Source organism: Carcharodon carcharias, chromosome 1 (assembly GCF_017639515.1).
Source record: "Carcharodon carcharias isolate sCarCar2 chromosome 1, sCarCar2.pri, whole genome shotgun sequence".
NCBI lineage: Eukaryota > Metazoa > Chordata > Chondrichthyes > Lamniformes > Lamnidae > Carcharodon > Carcharodon carcharias.
In genome coordinates, this window is record NC_054467.1 from 115,576,990 (window position 1) to 115,593,528 (window position 16,539).

The 16,539-nt window shown below is 41.3% G+C and overlaps 1 protein-coding gene across 4 annotated transcripts in view; it reads left to right on the top strand.

Annotated features, from left to right (window-relative positions):
• The window catches only part of LOC121284814, a 142,364-nt gene that overhangs the window by 52,746 nt on the left and 73,079 nt on the right, over positions 1–16,539 (top strand). For 3 of the 4 annotated variants that reach the window (XM_041200540.1, XM_041200557.1, XM_041200567.1), the window contains 4 exons: positions 3,318–3,463; positions 12,209–12,331; positions 12,420–12,532; positions 12,616–12,744. In XM_041200540.1, coding sequence (XP_041056474.1) covers positions 3,318–3,463; positions 12,209–12,331; positions 12,420–12,532; positions 12,616–12,744 — 511 coding nt within the window. The remainder of the gene's footprint in view (positions 1–3,317; positions 3,464–12,208; positions 12,332–12,419; positions 12,533–12,615; positions 12,745–16,539) is intronic. The other variant, XM_041200551.1, reaches the window with a different exon arrangement.

Here is a 16,539-nt window from a genome sequence, read left to right on the forward strand (position 1 = left end):
TGTCCATGAAGTGCCATGCCCTTAAATGCACCCATCAGCTGGTACAACTCCCAACATAATGATCATTGTTGAAAAAAAAGAGACATGTCTAAGCTTTTTATCTAGCATTCATCAGGACATTTGCAAGAATACCAATATAAGGGGGAAAACAACAATTTATACTGTATGTGAAGAGAGTGCTGGTTGGTTGGCAAGTGGTGTTGCCACTGATGGTGACTGACAGTTAACTGCCAATCATTGTTTGAAATTTTAAACCAGGCAGCTTGACCCTGATTGGTCAAGGCATTGCCCTGAGGAATGAGTCAGAGAATGGCTGTCACTTATTTTTTTTAGCTGAAACAGGAGCAATGTATATACATGTTCTTTCTGTTTGCAAAGAACAGGGCCCTGTGTATTGATACATGGAGCTTCCAGTACATGCAAATGTACCACATTACAAGCCTGACTGACAATCTTAAATTGGTTGTCAGTGTAATTTTTAGCACACTGAGGATTATTTAGCAAATGTTGTCCAATCATGGAATCACATCTAATGTGGGACACTATGTTTTGGGTTTTGCAAGCACGGGCTGGTTGGATATGGCCTGTACCTTGCCCATTGCGAACAGCGGCTGGGACATGCTGTTTGATATGATTCACCAATCTTTGGGATGTACAAACTATATATCTAGCATCACATTCGCACTGAAATTCATACACCACATTACTTATTTGTGTGATAGGAATTTGGATGGACTTCATGGATTCCTCCACCTGTTGCTCAAGGCTGCACATGGTACCTGGCATCTCTGCCAGATGTTCCCATGCCTGTCTCTGCATCTCCAACTGATTTGTTATGACCAATTTCGGAGGCACATCTTAAGCATGGGCAGGGTCTCCAGCAGTCCTCCAACTGTCAGGGTCCTTGACTGTCACACCCTACACAAGCTGTGGGGACAAGCCTGTGATGTTCTCACTAGATTGTGACCCCAAGGTTAATCTAGAACACATACTCAGCAAAGGTGAATGCCTCTGCACTTGTGGAGGATGCAGGGGGGTGATGTGACGTTGCATCCTCTGAGTCTTCCATCACATTATCCTCAGGGATGGAGGCGGGGGAAGGCTACCTCTTCCTTTTCCTCTTGGTCTTGGTTTCCACTGCAGTGGAGAACACACAGGATTATCTCATAGTTTTGCACAACCCCTTTTCTCATCGATGTTTCAGCATTACTCCTGTGTGCCCAGTTGTCAACACCAGGCTGGAGGCATCCTCACTCAAATGCCTTGAAATTTTGGCCAGTCTGTGTGCAAACGATTGCTTTCAATCCTCCTGGGCAGTTCTGATGCCTCCTCTTCAGCGGGAGGTCAATATTAGGATATCTGTGACACCTTCACCTGTCTTGGCGTTTTCCCTGGGATGATGAGTTCTTTTGTCCTACAGGCAGACAGTAGGATTGAGTGTCATTCCATTTAATGCATACCCACTTTTTGAGTATGAATGCCTATAACAGTTCCTGTGCACTCCCTAGTAAATGTTCTGCACATGCACTGTCCTGCAACTGATACAACTTTCAAAACACGAAGTGGCTGCTACCACATGTTCCATGGGATGTTGAGGCCCACAGCCTAAACTCTTGTCTTGCACCCCTCTCCTCTCACATATTTACATTGCATGATGCCCTTATGGGTGCCACTTTGCAATGATTACATGGTGCCACTTAACCTTGTGGAGTGCAAAAGATCATTCATCCTCTCCTGCACTGGGCCCTGTCATACGTTTGGACTCCACAGCTGCTAACCTCCTCTGCGACCTCCGTCCAAGCTGCCTTAATCAGGCAGGAGGGCTCCCTCCTGTTCTCCGACAGCCTGGAGGAGAACCTGCAGGGAGATATCTTTGACCTGTGGGGCCTGTCTCCTTGTCTGCTCTGAGACACGTAGCAGCAGTAGGTTTTACATGGGGGTGAAAAATTCTCAACGTCTCCAAAATAACAGCCAGACTGATGCGCCTGGTTTTCAGGGAATGAATGCTTGTCTGGGTACCCTTTAAGTATGGCGCCCAGACCTTTGACCCTGTGAGGTAACAGTGTGAGTGTCGACTTCCTGTCCACCCCAGCTGCATGATTGCCGTGTTCATCCCGCATGAATAACTAATTGGCTGGCTGCCGCTTGATCACGTGTGGCCAGCTGTCCCATTTACAAGTGGAAGTGTCATGCACTACTGGTCCCGCTGCTGATAACCTTAGCACTACCGAAGGATTCTGCCCTTCATCTGTGTTTCCCACAAGAAATTGGACACTCTCCCTTCACTCCCAATGTGCCTTGATGTTAATATGGACCCTGGAACCAAAAGACCATGGACAGAATTTTGCCCTCGTCGCTTAGACATGGCAGGCAGGCCCAGGAGTGGCCAAGAAACCAACTGTCGCCCATGATCAGGCCCCGAGTATGATTTCATGCTGGCTGGCCAATTAATGGCCAGCCAGCATGAAACGCGCACTGCAGCGCTCAGTGCTGCTGAGGTAGGGGCGGGAGGAGCGCGAGTGCTGAAGTTCACGCATGTGCACAGGTGCAAACAGTAAAAGGTCCCTGAGGCACAGAACTGCCTTAGGAAGCTGAAGATTTTTATCAATAAAAATAAAGATTTTTAAAATAATGAAAACATGTCCCCCCGTGTGACTCTGTCACATGAGCAGGGACATGTTAAATATGAGTGTAAAAAATCTTTTTTAAAATCACTGATTGAAACCTCATCCCACCCGTGGATGAGGTTTCGCCAAAAATGCAAAGGCCACTTGGCCTTTTCACCCGCCAGCCAACCAAACGGTTGAACAGGCAACAAAATATTCCAATCAATTAGTTGATTAAGAGCCTTAATAGGCTGCTTAATTGTTGGCAGGTGGGCTGCCGACTCCCTCGCATGCCCACTGACCGAAACATTGCGCAAGTACATGACCTTGGGACGCTTGCCCAACGTCATTGCGCGTCATTTTACGCTCGAGTATGTTGGGCGCACGCCGAGCAAAAAATTATGGCCCATGACAACTTGGGCAGATTGCTGAAATAGAGCCAGCAACTAGTTGACAAATTTCATAGCCACTCATTAATTTTACTTTAGTCAATTATTTGTTTCATAGCCACTTAATCAATTACTTCATTTATAACAGCAGATATTGTTGTTTCTTAGAACATAATCGCTTTGAAATATTGAATTAAGATTGACTTTTGAATAATTCGTAACTTAAGATGCTGTACTTGTAATTTATTGTGCAGTTAAATTTTGACATGCTTTTAGTCGAACATGACGATATTTATGATTTTTGATTGCATGTATATTCCAGGAAGGATATAACAAATATTCATTCAACAACCACAAAATGCAATGTTCGTTTGAAATATGGCACGGTTTATCAAATGAAAATAAAATACTTCAACATTGAAGAACTTCAATCAATTCTTTATGAGCTGGTGACCATGGTAAAAGAAGGTATCTATTTTAGTATTCAGATCTCATTATGATAAACATTCATAAATATTCATAGATAAACGACTATCAGGCAATTTAAATCACAAGATGATCTTTGGTATGATTTAATTTTTGGTATCAGCTAAGGTATGCCTTTACTTGTATTTGACTTGAGTACATTACAATAGTAACTACTCTTCAAAAAGTACTTCATCAGCTATGGTTTTCCTAAGGCTGTGAATGGCACTACATAAATCCACATTGTTGCAGACAGGGGAGAGATGATAAGATGGCTCCTTTTTTTCCACCTCTCGATTGACCAAAGACAGAATGTTTTTTAAAAAAGTTTTTTAAACCTGAGTGCTGCAGCTGTCAGGACTGTCAGGATTTCTCTTAAGCTTTAAAAGAAAGCTAAATGTTTATTATTCAACACCCGAACATATAAGTGATTACACCTATTCTCACCCTCATACAGCTAAACACACACACTCAAGGAGAGATTGTAGTTCAAGAAATAGCTTGCATTTTGGTCTTAGGATTTCAAGAGTTCTCTGTTACACTTGTTTTCCCCTGGGTGAAAACTCGAAACGATGCAAGACTGTAATCCTTTTTTATTGACCACCGAAGAAATGAGTTTGGAGGTTTACAAAGATGGATTTGTTGTTATTTTAAGTTCAGAGTAGCAGATTTCTCTTGTTCCACCCCAGTCAAGGTGCAAAGCAAAACTCTGCAGCAAAGCCCTGGCACGGTTCCTCAGGTAGAGAGGTCAAGGCCAACCTGAATCTCTGTTTACTGGTGTTTCGTATGCAGGGTCTTTTTCCTCCACTGGTCAAGATGTTTCTGTGTCTGTATGAGAAGAACATGCCTTCTTAAATCTCCTTATAATAAACCTAGGTTCTAACATAACATAAGAACATAAGAAATAGGAGCAGGAGTAGGCCATTCGGACCTCAAGCCTTCCCCAACAATCAATAGGATCGTGGCTGATCTGCCCCAGGCCTCAACTCCTCTTTCATGCCAGCTCCTCATAGCCCTCAACTCCCTGATATCTCAAAAATCTATCTACCTCCTCTTTAAATACTTTTAGTGATCTAGCCTCCACAGTTCTCTGGGGTAGAGAATTCTAGACATTCACTACCTTCTGAGAGAAAAAATTCCTTTGCATCTCAGTTTTAAATTAGTGTCCCATTATTCTGTAACTATGCCCCCTAGTTCGAGATTCCCCCACTAGTGGAAACATCTTCTCAACATCTACCCTGTCAAGCCCCCTCAGAATCTTGTACATTTCAATAAGATCACTCCTCATTCTTCTAAACTCTAATGAATAAAGGCCTAACCTGTTTAGCTGTTCTTGATATGTCAACCTCTTCATCCCCCAGGAATCAGCTGAGGGAATCTCTTTTGAACTGCCTCCAATGCTAGTATATCCTTTCTTAAATACTGAGACCAAAACTGTACACAGTACTCCAGGCGCGGCTTCACCAACACCCTTTACAGTTGCAACAAGACTTGTTACAATCCAATTCTAATCCCCTAGCAATACAGTTCAAAATTCCATTTGCCTTCTTAATTACTTGCTGCACCTGCATGTTAACTTTTTGTGTTTCATGCACAAGAACACCCAGATCCCTCTGTGCTGCACTTCTTTGGAGTTTCTCTCCATTTAAATAATAGTCTGCCTTTTGAATCTTCCTACCAAAGTGCATGACCTCACACTTGCATACGTTAAATCCATCTGCCAAGTTTTTGTCCACTCACTCAACCTACCTATATCCCCTTGCAGCTTCCTTATGTCTTCATTATAACATGCCCTCCCACCTATTTTTGTATCATCAGCAAATTTGTATACATTACACTCTGCCCCCTCCTCCAAGTCATTAATATAGATAGTGAATAATTGAGGCCCTAGTACTGATCCTTGTGGCAGTTCACTAGTTACGTCTTTCCAACCTGAATAAGACCCATTAATCCTGATACTCTGTCTTCTGTGTGTTAACCTATTAATGCTAATACATTACCCCCAATACCGTGAGCTCCTATCTTGTGCAATAACCTTTTATGTGGCACCTTATTGAATGCCTTCTGGAAATCCAACTACACTACATCTACTGGTTCCCCTTTATCAACTCTGCTTGTTATATCCTCAGAGAACTCTAATAAATTTGTCAAACATGATTTCCCTTACACAAAACCATGTTGACTCTATTTGATTGCGTTAAGCTTTTTTAAATGTCCTGCTATTTCTTCCTTAATAATGGACTCTAGTATTTTCCCAATGACAGTTGTTAGGCTGATGGGCCTATAGTTTCCTGCTTTTTGTCTCCCTCCCTTCTTGAACAGAGGCATCACATTAGTGGTTTTCCAATCCGCTGTGACCCTCCCGGAATCCAGTGAGTTTGTGAGTATTCCAACCTATGCCTCCACTATCTCTGCAGCCACTTCCTTTAAAACCTTTGGATGCCAGCCATCAGGCCCTGGTGACTTGTCTGCCTTTAGTCCCATTAGTTTGTTAAATACTTTGTCCCTTGTGATAGAGACTGCTACAAGATCTCTCCTCCCATTAGTTCCTTGCTCATCTGATTATTTTCAGGATGTTTATAGTGTCCTCCACAGTGAAGACCGATGCAAAATATTGGTTTAAATTATCTGCTATTTCCCTGTTTCCCGTTATCAATTCTCCAGGGGCATCCTCCAAGGATCCCATACTCATTTTAGCTACTCTCTTTTTATATACCAGTAGAAGCTCCTGCTGTTTGTTTTTATATTTCTCACCAATTTACTTTCATAATCAATTTCTCCCTCTTTATTAGCTTTTTAGTCATCTGCTGTTGATTCCTAAAAAATTCCCAATCTTCTGGCCTACCACTAGTTTTCACCGCTTTGTATGCTTTAGTTTTTGATTGGATACTCTCCTTGACCACCTTTGTTAACCACAGGTGGTACATCCTTCTCATTGACTCCTTTTGACAGGGATGAGTTTTGCTGAACATTATGAAATATCTGCTTAAATGTCTGCTACTGCTCATCCACTGACCTTCCCTTTAGTCTATTTTCCAGCACACACTAGACAACTCTTTCTTCATACCTCTGTAATTGCAATATCTTGGTTGAGAACACTGGTTCGAAACCTGAGCTGCTCGCCCTCAACCCAAATTTGAAATTCTACCACGTTGTGATCGCTACCCCCTAGAGGATCCTTAACTATGATATCTCTGATTAATCGCCCCTCATTCCACATTACTAGATCTAAAATAGCCTGTTACCAGGTAGGTTCTGCAATGTGTTGTTCCAAGAAACACCCTCTGATGCCTCTACAAATTCATCTTCCATGTTACCCCTGCCAGTCTGCTTTGTCCAGTCAATGTGCAGATTAAAATCACCCATGACAATTGTAGTGCCCTTCTTACACCCCTGTATTATTTCCCGATTTATACTTTGTCCTACAGTGAGGCAACTCTTTGGGGGCCTATAGACTACGCCCACCCGTGACTTCTTCCCCTTGCTATTCCTTATTTCTACCCAAACTGATTCTACATCATGATCTATTGCATCTATATCACTACTCACCACTGCATTGACACCTTCCTTTATTAACAAAGCTACCTCACCTCCTTTTACTTTTTGCCTATTTTTCTGGAACGTCGAATACCCTTGAGTATTGGTCACCCTGAAACCACGTCTCTATAATAGCTATCAAGTTATATTAATTTATTTCTATTTGTGCCGTCAATTAATCTCTTGTTCCAAATGCTGCGTGCATTCAGATAAGAGCCTTAAGCTCTTTCTGTCATGTGACCTCATAAATAATTTCCAATGGTGGGGCCATTGCCAGACAATGGAGTTCGAGAATCACTCACATGCCACCTTGATAATGTTATGACGTGGCAGATGATATCTGCCAGGCAGACCAAATCCACAAGAGAAACTTGGTCATGCTATCACAACGGTTTTGAAATTTGTATTTATTATGAGAAGATGAATTCAGAAGTAGGCAGTCCACTAAGACCTTTAGAGATATTACAAATCAAATTAGAATATTTATTAACAAAATAAAAGATTTCAAGCACGTGCATAAGACTACAATTACTTAATACTATAACAATTCCTAAAATTCCTAATTAACCTGACTCCCAGTTATATACTCCCTGTAAGGCAACAGTCCAAAATAAATTTTAGATTTAAAAAAAATAAGCCAGCAAGTTAACACAGTGGCCACTTGACAGTGGAATTTCAAATGGTTTTCTCCAACTTCAGTTACTGGATAAAACAGACTTCTGCACAAATGGCTGGAGGCTTCTTCAAGGAAGTTTCACACACTCCTGTTAGACCTTACATGGCCTCCAACATTGCCTTCCAGCTATATATGTTTCCCTCTCTTTAATATGTAAATTCCATTGCTCCATATGTCTTTGGAACTTACCTTTCCCATAATATAAAAACTTACATGTTGCCAATATTGTAAGTAACCTTTGGGAAAAATAAACACACTGCTTAACCTTGCTTATCTGGATGGTTGTAAACATACTAACATCCCTTTGAAATCCAAATAATCTCTTCACCTGTCTAAGAATGGAAATTCCCTTCACACCTTGCATGCTAAGACAGCATCCATGTTTACTCATTGGCATTTCAAATAAATTTCTACACCTAGCTTCTTTTGATAATTTCAAGCTTGCAGTTTACTTGACTCCAAATGTAATTAAATCACACAGGCAGAGCCATCTACACTCACACCCATAAACCTACTTTCCAATAAACCAGAATAATATTATGAAAATTATTATACTTTCATAACAATAAGTACGGCAGGATCTTTAGGTTGGCGAGCGAGGGGAGCAGGGCCCGCTCGCTGACATGTAAAATGACATGGGATGACGTCAGGCAAACTCCCGACATCACCCCGCGTCATTTCAATTTTCAGGTCGGCAGGGGTGCAGCCGAATCAGCCTATTGAGGCCATTGACAAAGTCGTTAACCTCATTAATAGACCTACCCGTCCAACCTTAGGGTTGGCGGGCAGGCCGGGAGCCCTGACAGGCTTCAGAAAAAGCATGTAACCTCAACCACGGGTGGGATGAGGTTTCATGAATGTTTTAAAAATTTTAATAAGTATGATTTAAAGTGATGAACATGTCCCAACTCATGTGACAGTGTCACATGAGGGGACATGTCAGGGAAATTTTGTTTTTGCACCTTTACCATTTTTAAATCTGGCACCGATCTCCCTGAGGCAGCACTTAGCCTCAGGGAGATGAATGCGCTCTTGCGCGCGCAAGCGTGAAAGAGTGCATTCTCAGCTGAGGGAATCACCCCCACCTGCACAGGGAGCACATAGCGCTTCCTGGCAGACATCACGCTGGGCAGGACTTAATTGGCCTGACCACGTAAAATGGCAGCGCGCCCTCAATTGGGGGCGCCAATTGGAGGTGCGCCTGCCCTCGCCCACTCCTGCACTTCCCCCCTACGAGCGGAAATTCCTCCCATACAGCTTTTCACACCAGTCACTGGATTTCAACTTTGGAGTCAAAGAATCTGCAAACAGTATTGTGAAACCAGTCTCTTTAATTGGTTGATGAAGTACATCCATTAACCACAGGAATGTTTATTTGCATTTTAACGACTTCCTCGAAACTTATCCAGACAGAGGATTAACTCAGGATCTTGCAGTTGCATGTATATTGGCAGGAAACAAAAGGTCACCTGACATCTCAATCCATTTTATTTTACAGCAAGGTACCAATTTTGGGTTTATACTTTATAATTTCATTAGTTCATATGTTCATATGGTGTGAACATGACAACATGCTTTTTCTTTCTTTATTTCTTTCATCCTATAATGCTGACACTGCTAGTAATGTTCACAGGATGTGAGCATTACTAGCAATGCCAACAATTTTTGTCTATCCCTAATTGCCCCTGAGAATGTGATGGCAAACCACTCTCTTGACAATTGAAGTCTGTGTTGTGTAGCTGCACCCAGAGTGCTATTAGGTAGGGGGGTTCCAGGATTTTAACCCAGTGACTATGCCAGTGCCTGGATCATTGCCAGGTGGCCCTTCTGGTTTTGTTATCATTAGATATTTCCGTAGCAGTTTGACACAACTGAGTAGCTTATGAATCCGTTTTGGAGAATAGTTAAAAGTCAACCATATTGTTGTGGGTCTGGAGTCACATATAGGGAATTACATTTAAAATTTAAAATGCACACTCACATTTAAAGGGCAAGCATGGCAGACACGTGAGATTACGTGGCAGGGGCCGTTTTTCAGTGTTGCAACCCAATATTACTTGAAAATGCAGCAGGCACAGGCTGGCTCTAAAAGAGTCCCCTGATCAAATAGGGAGGCTCTTCAATATGGTCACAACCTTCCTATACAACTTCATTGCTACTAACTTAAAGCTTATTAAGAGCACAAAGGTGGCATAGGTATCTTTCAAATTTAAATTTTGCTTGTAAATATTTCACATCACTTTGGTTTCAATTTATTCATTTGTGCATCATTGTTCTTTGTTAAGAATAGCTTAAATGTACTGGCACACCTCATGGTTGGTATGCATTGATGGTTATGGGGGAGTTAGGCTCATTTCTTTATTGTGGAATAACCAGTGATGTGCTTTTGCATTCACTCTTTATTGAATTATCATGCTCGTGTCCAGTGTTGTATTTGCCACTCTGTGGGACATGGCTGAACTTGCCGACTCAGCTAACTCTCCCTTCTATACATTGCTATGGACATTGTCCAAAATCACTCTCAGTGGGGACAATTGAAATGTTGTAGGTGAACTTAAAGCCCCGTAAGTACTCTGCCATATAATACCCTGAGATGGAGTCACCTGTGGACAGTACTGAAACCACCCTTTAGGTCCCTCATTTTCTTATCTTGACTGAGAAACCATCACCCCCGCACCAACCTGCGCCCCCTCCCAACCAAACCCAGGACGTCAGGCCCTTCCCACTTCACTCCTCCATGCTACTCCTCCATTCCTCTTCACTGCTCCAAAGTTGTGGGAAAACTATCAGATCTAAAGTCTCTAGTACCTGATGGCCTGCATCCTGGGGTCTTAAAAGAAGTGGCTGAGGAAATAGTGGAGCCATTGGGTGTACTCTTCCAAAATTCCTTAGATTCTGGCAGGGTCCCAGCAGATTGAAAAATAGCAAATGTAGCAGCTTTATTCAAGAAAGGAGGGAGACAGAAATCAGGAAACTACAGGCCAGTTACTCCAACATCTTTAATAGACAAATTGCTAGAGTCCATTATTAAGGAGGTTAAAGCAGGATACTTAGAAAATCATAATGGGATCAGGCAGAGCCAACATGGTTTTGTGAAAGGGAAATCGCGTTTAACCAATTTATTAGAGTTCTTTGAGGAAATAACAAGCAAGGTGAATAAAGGGGAACCTGTAAATGTGGTGCACTTAGATTTACAAAAGGCTTTTGATAAAGTTTCACATCAAAGGTTACAATACAAAATAAGAGCTCATGGTATAAGGAGTGACATATTAACATGGATAGAGGATTGGTTATCTAACCAGAAGCAGAGAGTATGAATAGGTGGGTCTTTTTTTGGTTTGGCAAGCTGAAAATAGTTACAATCTATAGCATTGCCTTGCATGAAGGGACCAAATGTACAGTAGCTATTTTTACTGATGACACTAAAATAGGTAGGAAAGTAAGTTGTTAAAAAGTAAGAAGTCTACAAAGGGATTTCAAGAGGTTCAGCGAGTGAGCAAAAATTTGGCAGATGGAGAATAATATGGGAAAATTTGGCAGGAAGAATGGAAAAGCAGTATACTATTTAGATAGAGGGAGACCGCAGAACTCTGAGGTACAGAGGGATCTGGGTGTCCTGGTACATGAATCATGAAAAGTTAATATGTAGGTACAGCATGTGATTAGGAAGGTAAATGGAATGTTACTGTTTATTGCAAGGAGAATGGAATATAAAAGTAGGGAAGTTTTACTGCAGCTGTGCAGGGCATTGGTGAGAGCACATCTGGAGTACTGTGTACAGTTTTAGTCTCCTTATTTGAAAAAGAGTATAATTGCATTAGAAGTAGTTCAGAGATGGTTCACTCGATACCTGGGATAGGGTGCTATCTTATGAAGAAAGATAGAACAAGTTGTATTCATTGGAGTTGAGAAGAGTGAGAGGTGATCATGAAACATGTAAGATCCTGAAGGGACTTGACAGGGTGGAAGCTGAGAGGATGGTTCTCATTATGGGAGAGCCCAGAACAAGGGGACAGTTTGAAAATAAGAGGTCTCCCTCTTAAGACTGAGATTAGGAGAAATATTTTGACTCATTTGATTATTAGTCTGTAGAATTCTCTTCTTCAGGAAACCATGGAGGCTGGGTCATTGAATTTATTCAAGGCTGCATTGTTTTGATTTTTGATTGACAAGGGGTCAAGGGTTATTAGGGAAGACAGGAAAGTGGAGCTGAGGCCACAATCAGACCAACCATGATATCATTGAATGGCAGGGCAGGCTTGAAGGGCCGAATGACCTATTCCTGCTCCTAAATCCTATGTTCCTATGTTCTAGTGTTCTAATGGAAATACTTCCAACTCCCTGAATTTTTCTTCACAGCTATAGTTTGCTATTCTAGTGACATTACATCTACACTTTATATAACTGAGCTACCAAAACTGCAGGCACAACGGTAACCTACTGAGTATCTTGTATAAATTTATTATTACTTTGTACTCTTGTACTATATCTAGCTGGACTCACACTTTAATGGTATTATTTACTTGAACCTCTAGAACATGGACTAGGGGAGTACAGAAACAACATTTTTATCTCCCATGAATATTCCATTCGGCCCAGTTGCATGGCAGACATGAAACTCAGCAGATGGAGGTGTTCTTACATTTCACTTTGTGATAGTTAAGTGAAACCTATTTGACTAAATACTCCAGAGTGTAACATGATTCACCATCATTAATGATTGTATGCTTTTCATTTAACTAACAGGTAGTGATGTTGGCTTCAGTACCGAAAAAGACCGAAGAGACACTTCTCGGAAAGCATTAGCGGAACTGTTTTGTCTTCTCACTACTTACTTCCCAGATGGCTCTTTTGATCAGGTATTGAATTTTAAAAATATCTTGGTTTTTTTGGCTTCAAATAAATATTTTGGAAGTCTGATTTTAACTTGTATTATCTAAAGAATGTGTTGCAGAATATTGAAAGTCCAGGGTCCATTCAGCTTCGTCAAGATGTAAAGGATTTGGCTGGAACTTCAGAGTGTTATGTGGGCGATGGCGAAGATGTAAAGCAGGATCGCATATTTATTAGGGTATGGTTTGTCACATTTAGCCAATACCACCATAAAGGTCCTTAAGTTTTATTTTTATTTTTCTTCTACTGGAATACTGTGATAGAATTTGAAAGAAGGAAAGGATGTCTTAAGGTTACAGATTAGGTCATAGAATGATAGAATGGTTACAGGTGGAAGGAGGTGGTTCAGCCCGTTGTGTTCGGGCTGGCTCTCTGAAGGAGCAAATCACCTAGTGCCATTCCCCTGCCATTCCCCGTAGCCCTGCACATTCTTCCTTTTCAGATAATGATCCAATCCCTTTTTGAATCCCATGATTGTACTTGCCTTCACAACATGCTCAGGCAGTGCGTTCTGGATCCTAACCGCTTGCTGCGTAAAGAAGCTTTTCCTCATGTCACCATTGCTTCTTTTGCCAATTACTTTAAATTTGTGCCCTCTGGTTCTCAATCCTTCCACCAATGGGAACAGTTTCTCCCTATCTACTTTATCCAGACTCTTCATGATTTTGAATATCTCAATCAAACCTCCTCTCAACCTTCTCTTTTCCAAGAAGAAGAATCCCAGCTTCTTCATTCCGTGTAACTGAAGTCCTCATCTCTGGAGCCATTCTTGTGAAACTTTTCTGCATAATGCCTTCATATCATTCCTAAAGTGTGGTGCCCAGAACTGCACGCAATTCTCCAGATGATGTTCAGCCAGTGTTTTATACAGGTTTATCATTACTTCCTTGCTTTTGTATTCTATGCCCCTATTGATAAAGCCCAGGATGTTGTATGCATTATTAACCACTCTCAACCTGTCCTGTCATCTTCAATGATTTGTGCACATACTTACCCAGATCCCTCTGCTCCTGCACCCCCTTTAGTTGTTGTACCCTTTATTTTATTTTGTCTCTCCTGTTCTTCCTATCACTTCGCATTTCTCTGCATTGAACTTCATCGGCCACCTGTCTGCCCATTCAACCAATTTGTCAATGTCCTTTTGAAGTTCTACATTATCCACCTCACAATTCACAATGCTTCCAAGTTTCATATCATTTGCAAATTTTGTAACTGTGCCTTATACACCAAGTCTAAGTCATTAATATATTTCAGGAAGATCAGGGGTCCTAACACCGACCGCTGGGGAGCTCCATTAAAAACATTCCTCCAGTCCAAAAATGTCTATTAACCACTACTGTCTGTTTCCTGTCACTCAATTAATTTTGTATCCATGTTGCTATTGTCCCTTTTCTTCCATGAGCCATAACTGTGCTCAAAAGCCTGTGTGTGATACTTTATGAAATGCCTTTTGGAAGTCTATGTACACCACATCAACAGTATGACCTTCATCAATCCTCTTGGTTACCTCATCAAAAAAACTCAAGCAAGTTAAATATGGTTTTTCCTTCACATATCCATGCTGGCTTTCCTTAATTAATCTGCATTTGACAAAATAACAATTAATGTTGTCCCGAATTATTATTTCTAGAAGCTTCCCCACCACCAAGATTAAACTGACTGACCTGTAGTTGCTGGGCTTATCCTTACACCCTTTTTTGAACAAGGGTGTAACATTTGAAATTTGTCAGTCCTCTGGTACTATCCCTGAGTCTAAGGAAGATTGGAAAATTATGGTCAGTGCCTTCAAAATTTCCAATCTCATTTCCCTCAGTATCTTTGGATGCATCTCATCCGGTCCTGGTGCCTTATCAACTTTAAGTATAGAGAGCATAACCAATACCCCCTTCTAATCAATTTTAAGCCCTTCAAGAGCCTGAACTATCTCATCTTTCACCATGACCTGGTCAACATCTTCTTCCTTGGTAAAGACAGATACAAAATATTCATTTAATATCTAATTGGCCCTACTCTTTCATTTAAAACCCTTTTATTATTTATATGCCTTTTGGATTCCTTTTCAAATTAGCTGCCAGTTCTCATACTCTGCCTTTGCTTCTCTCATTTGCTGTTTCAAGTAACCTCTGAACCTTCTCTATTTGGCCTGGTCCACCATTGTGTTATTCACCTGACATCTGTCTAGGGCACATTTTTACTGCTGCAACTTACTCTCCATCTTGTTCATCATTCAGGGAACTCTGGATTTGTTTGCACTATTTATCGCATTCATGAGAATATACCTTGACTGCACCTGGTCTTTTCCTTGAAGGCAGCCCATTGTTCAGTTACACTTTTGTCTGCTAATCTTTGATTCCAATTTATCTGGGTTAGATCCATTCTTACCCCATTGAAGTTCGCTTTCTCCCAGTTAATTATTCTCACTTTCTATTGTTCTTTGTCTTTTTCCATAGCCACTATGGCACTATTATCTTCTTCTTATATCCAGTGCACATGAGGCAGACAAAACATGTGCTTACCTCTGTTTCCATAGCTAATTTTTTCTGGAACAGATTGGTAGCCTGTTGCCTGAGGCTATAGCTTGAGGAGCACCATTCTGCATCAAACATGGCAAAGTAGGAAACTCTCCACTCTTACTGCTTGCAACAGGTGCTTGGAAGGATTTACTAGTTAATAATCAACCTGTTTGGCCATGTTATGAATGCATCTTCTATGGCTATCAAGTCCTGGAGTGGGATTTGAACCCAGAGTTTCTGGCTCAGAGGCAGGGGCACTATCCACTACGCCATAAGACTTCCTGATACTATGATCACTATCCCCTAAATGTTCTCATATTGACTCGATCCATTGACCATATCATTCCCAAGAACCAGGTCCAGCAATGCCTCCTTTCTTGTTGGACTGGAAACATACCGCTGTAGAAAATTTTCCTGAACACGCTCTGAAAATTCCTGCCCCTCTGTAATTTCCTTACAAATTTGTACCTCTACATCTTTCCCACTAGTTGGTGACCTATAGACTACCGAGCAATTTAATTGCACCTTTGTTGTTTCTTAGCTCTAGCCAAATAGATCCTGTCCTTTACCCTTCTTGGACACCCTCTCTCTCCAGCACTGCAATGCTCTCCTTAATCAATTCTGACACCCCTTCACCTTTCTTTCCTTCCCTATCTTTCCTGAACACACTGTATCCAGAAATATTTAATACCCAGTCCTGGCCTTCTTTGAGCCAGGTCTCCATTATTGCAACAACATCATATTTTCACATAGCCATCTAAACCTGCAACTCATCTATCTTATTTACCACACTCCGCTCATTTATATACATGCACAGTAACTCTAATTTAGACTTTATTACTTTCCCTCTTACACTGAACCCACCTAATACCTTATTATTTCCTACGCTAGTGCCTTATGTCTCTCCCAATATTCTGTGCACCTTGGTATTTCTCTCTTGTATTAGCTCCTGGTTCTCATAGCAATGTAAGGTCAGTTTAAACCCTCCTCAATAGCACCTGCAAATTTCCCCCAAGGAAATTGGTCCTGGTCTGTTTAGATACAAGTCGTCTGGCCTGTAAAGTCCCATCTCCCCCATAATTAGTTCCAATGACCCAGTAATCTAAAATCCTCCCTCCTGAACCATCACTTCAGCTATGCATTTATCTGCTTTATCCTTTATTTCTATAGTCACTTGCACCTGTTAGTGGGAGTAATACGGAGATTATTACTTTTGAGATCCTGCTTGCTAATTTCCTACCCAGCTTTCTAAATTCTGACTGCAGTCCAAATCCTTCCTTCTACCTACAGGGAGTCCTCACTTAAGGTTGTGGTTGTATTCCTGAAAATCACAATTTTAAGTGAAAAGGCTTTAGGTGAATCATGGGTCCCCATAAGAATCAATGTTAAAGCCAGAGTTAGGTTTCTTAGGACATCTTTTATATGGAAAAACAAGTTGAAATACTGTACCAAACAAGCAC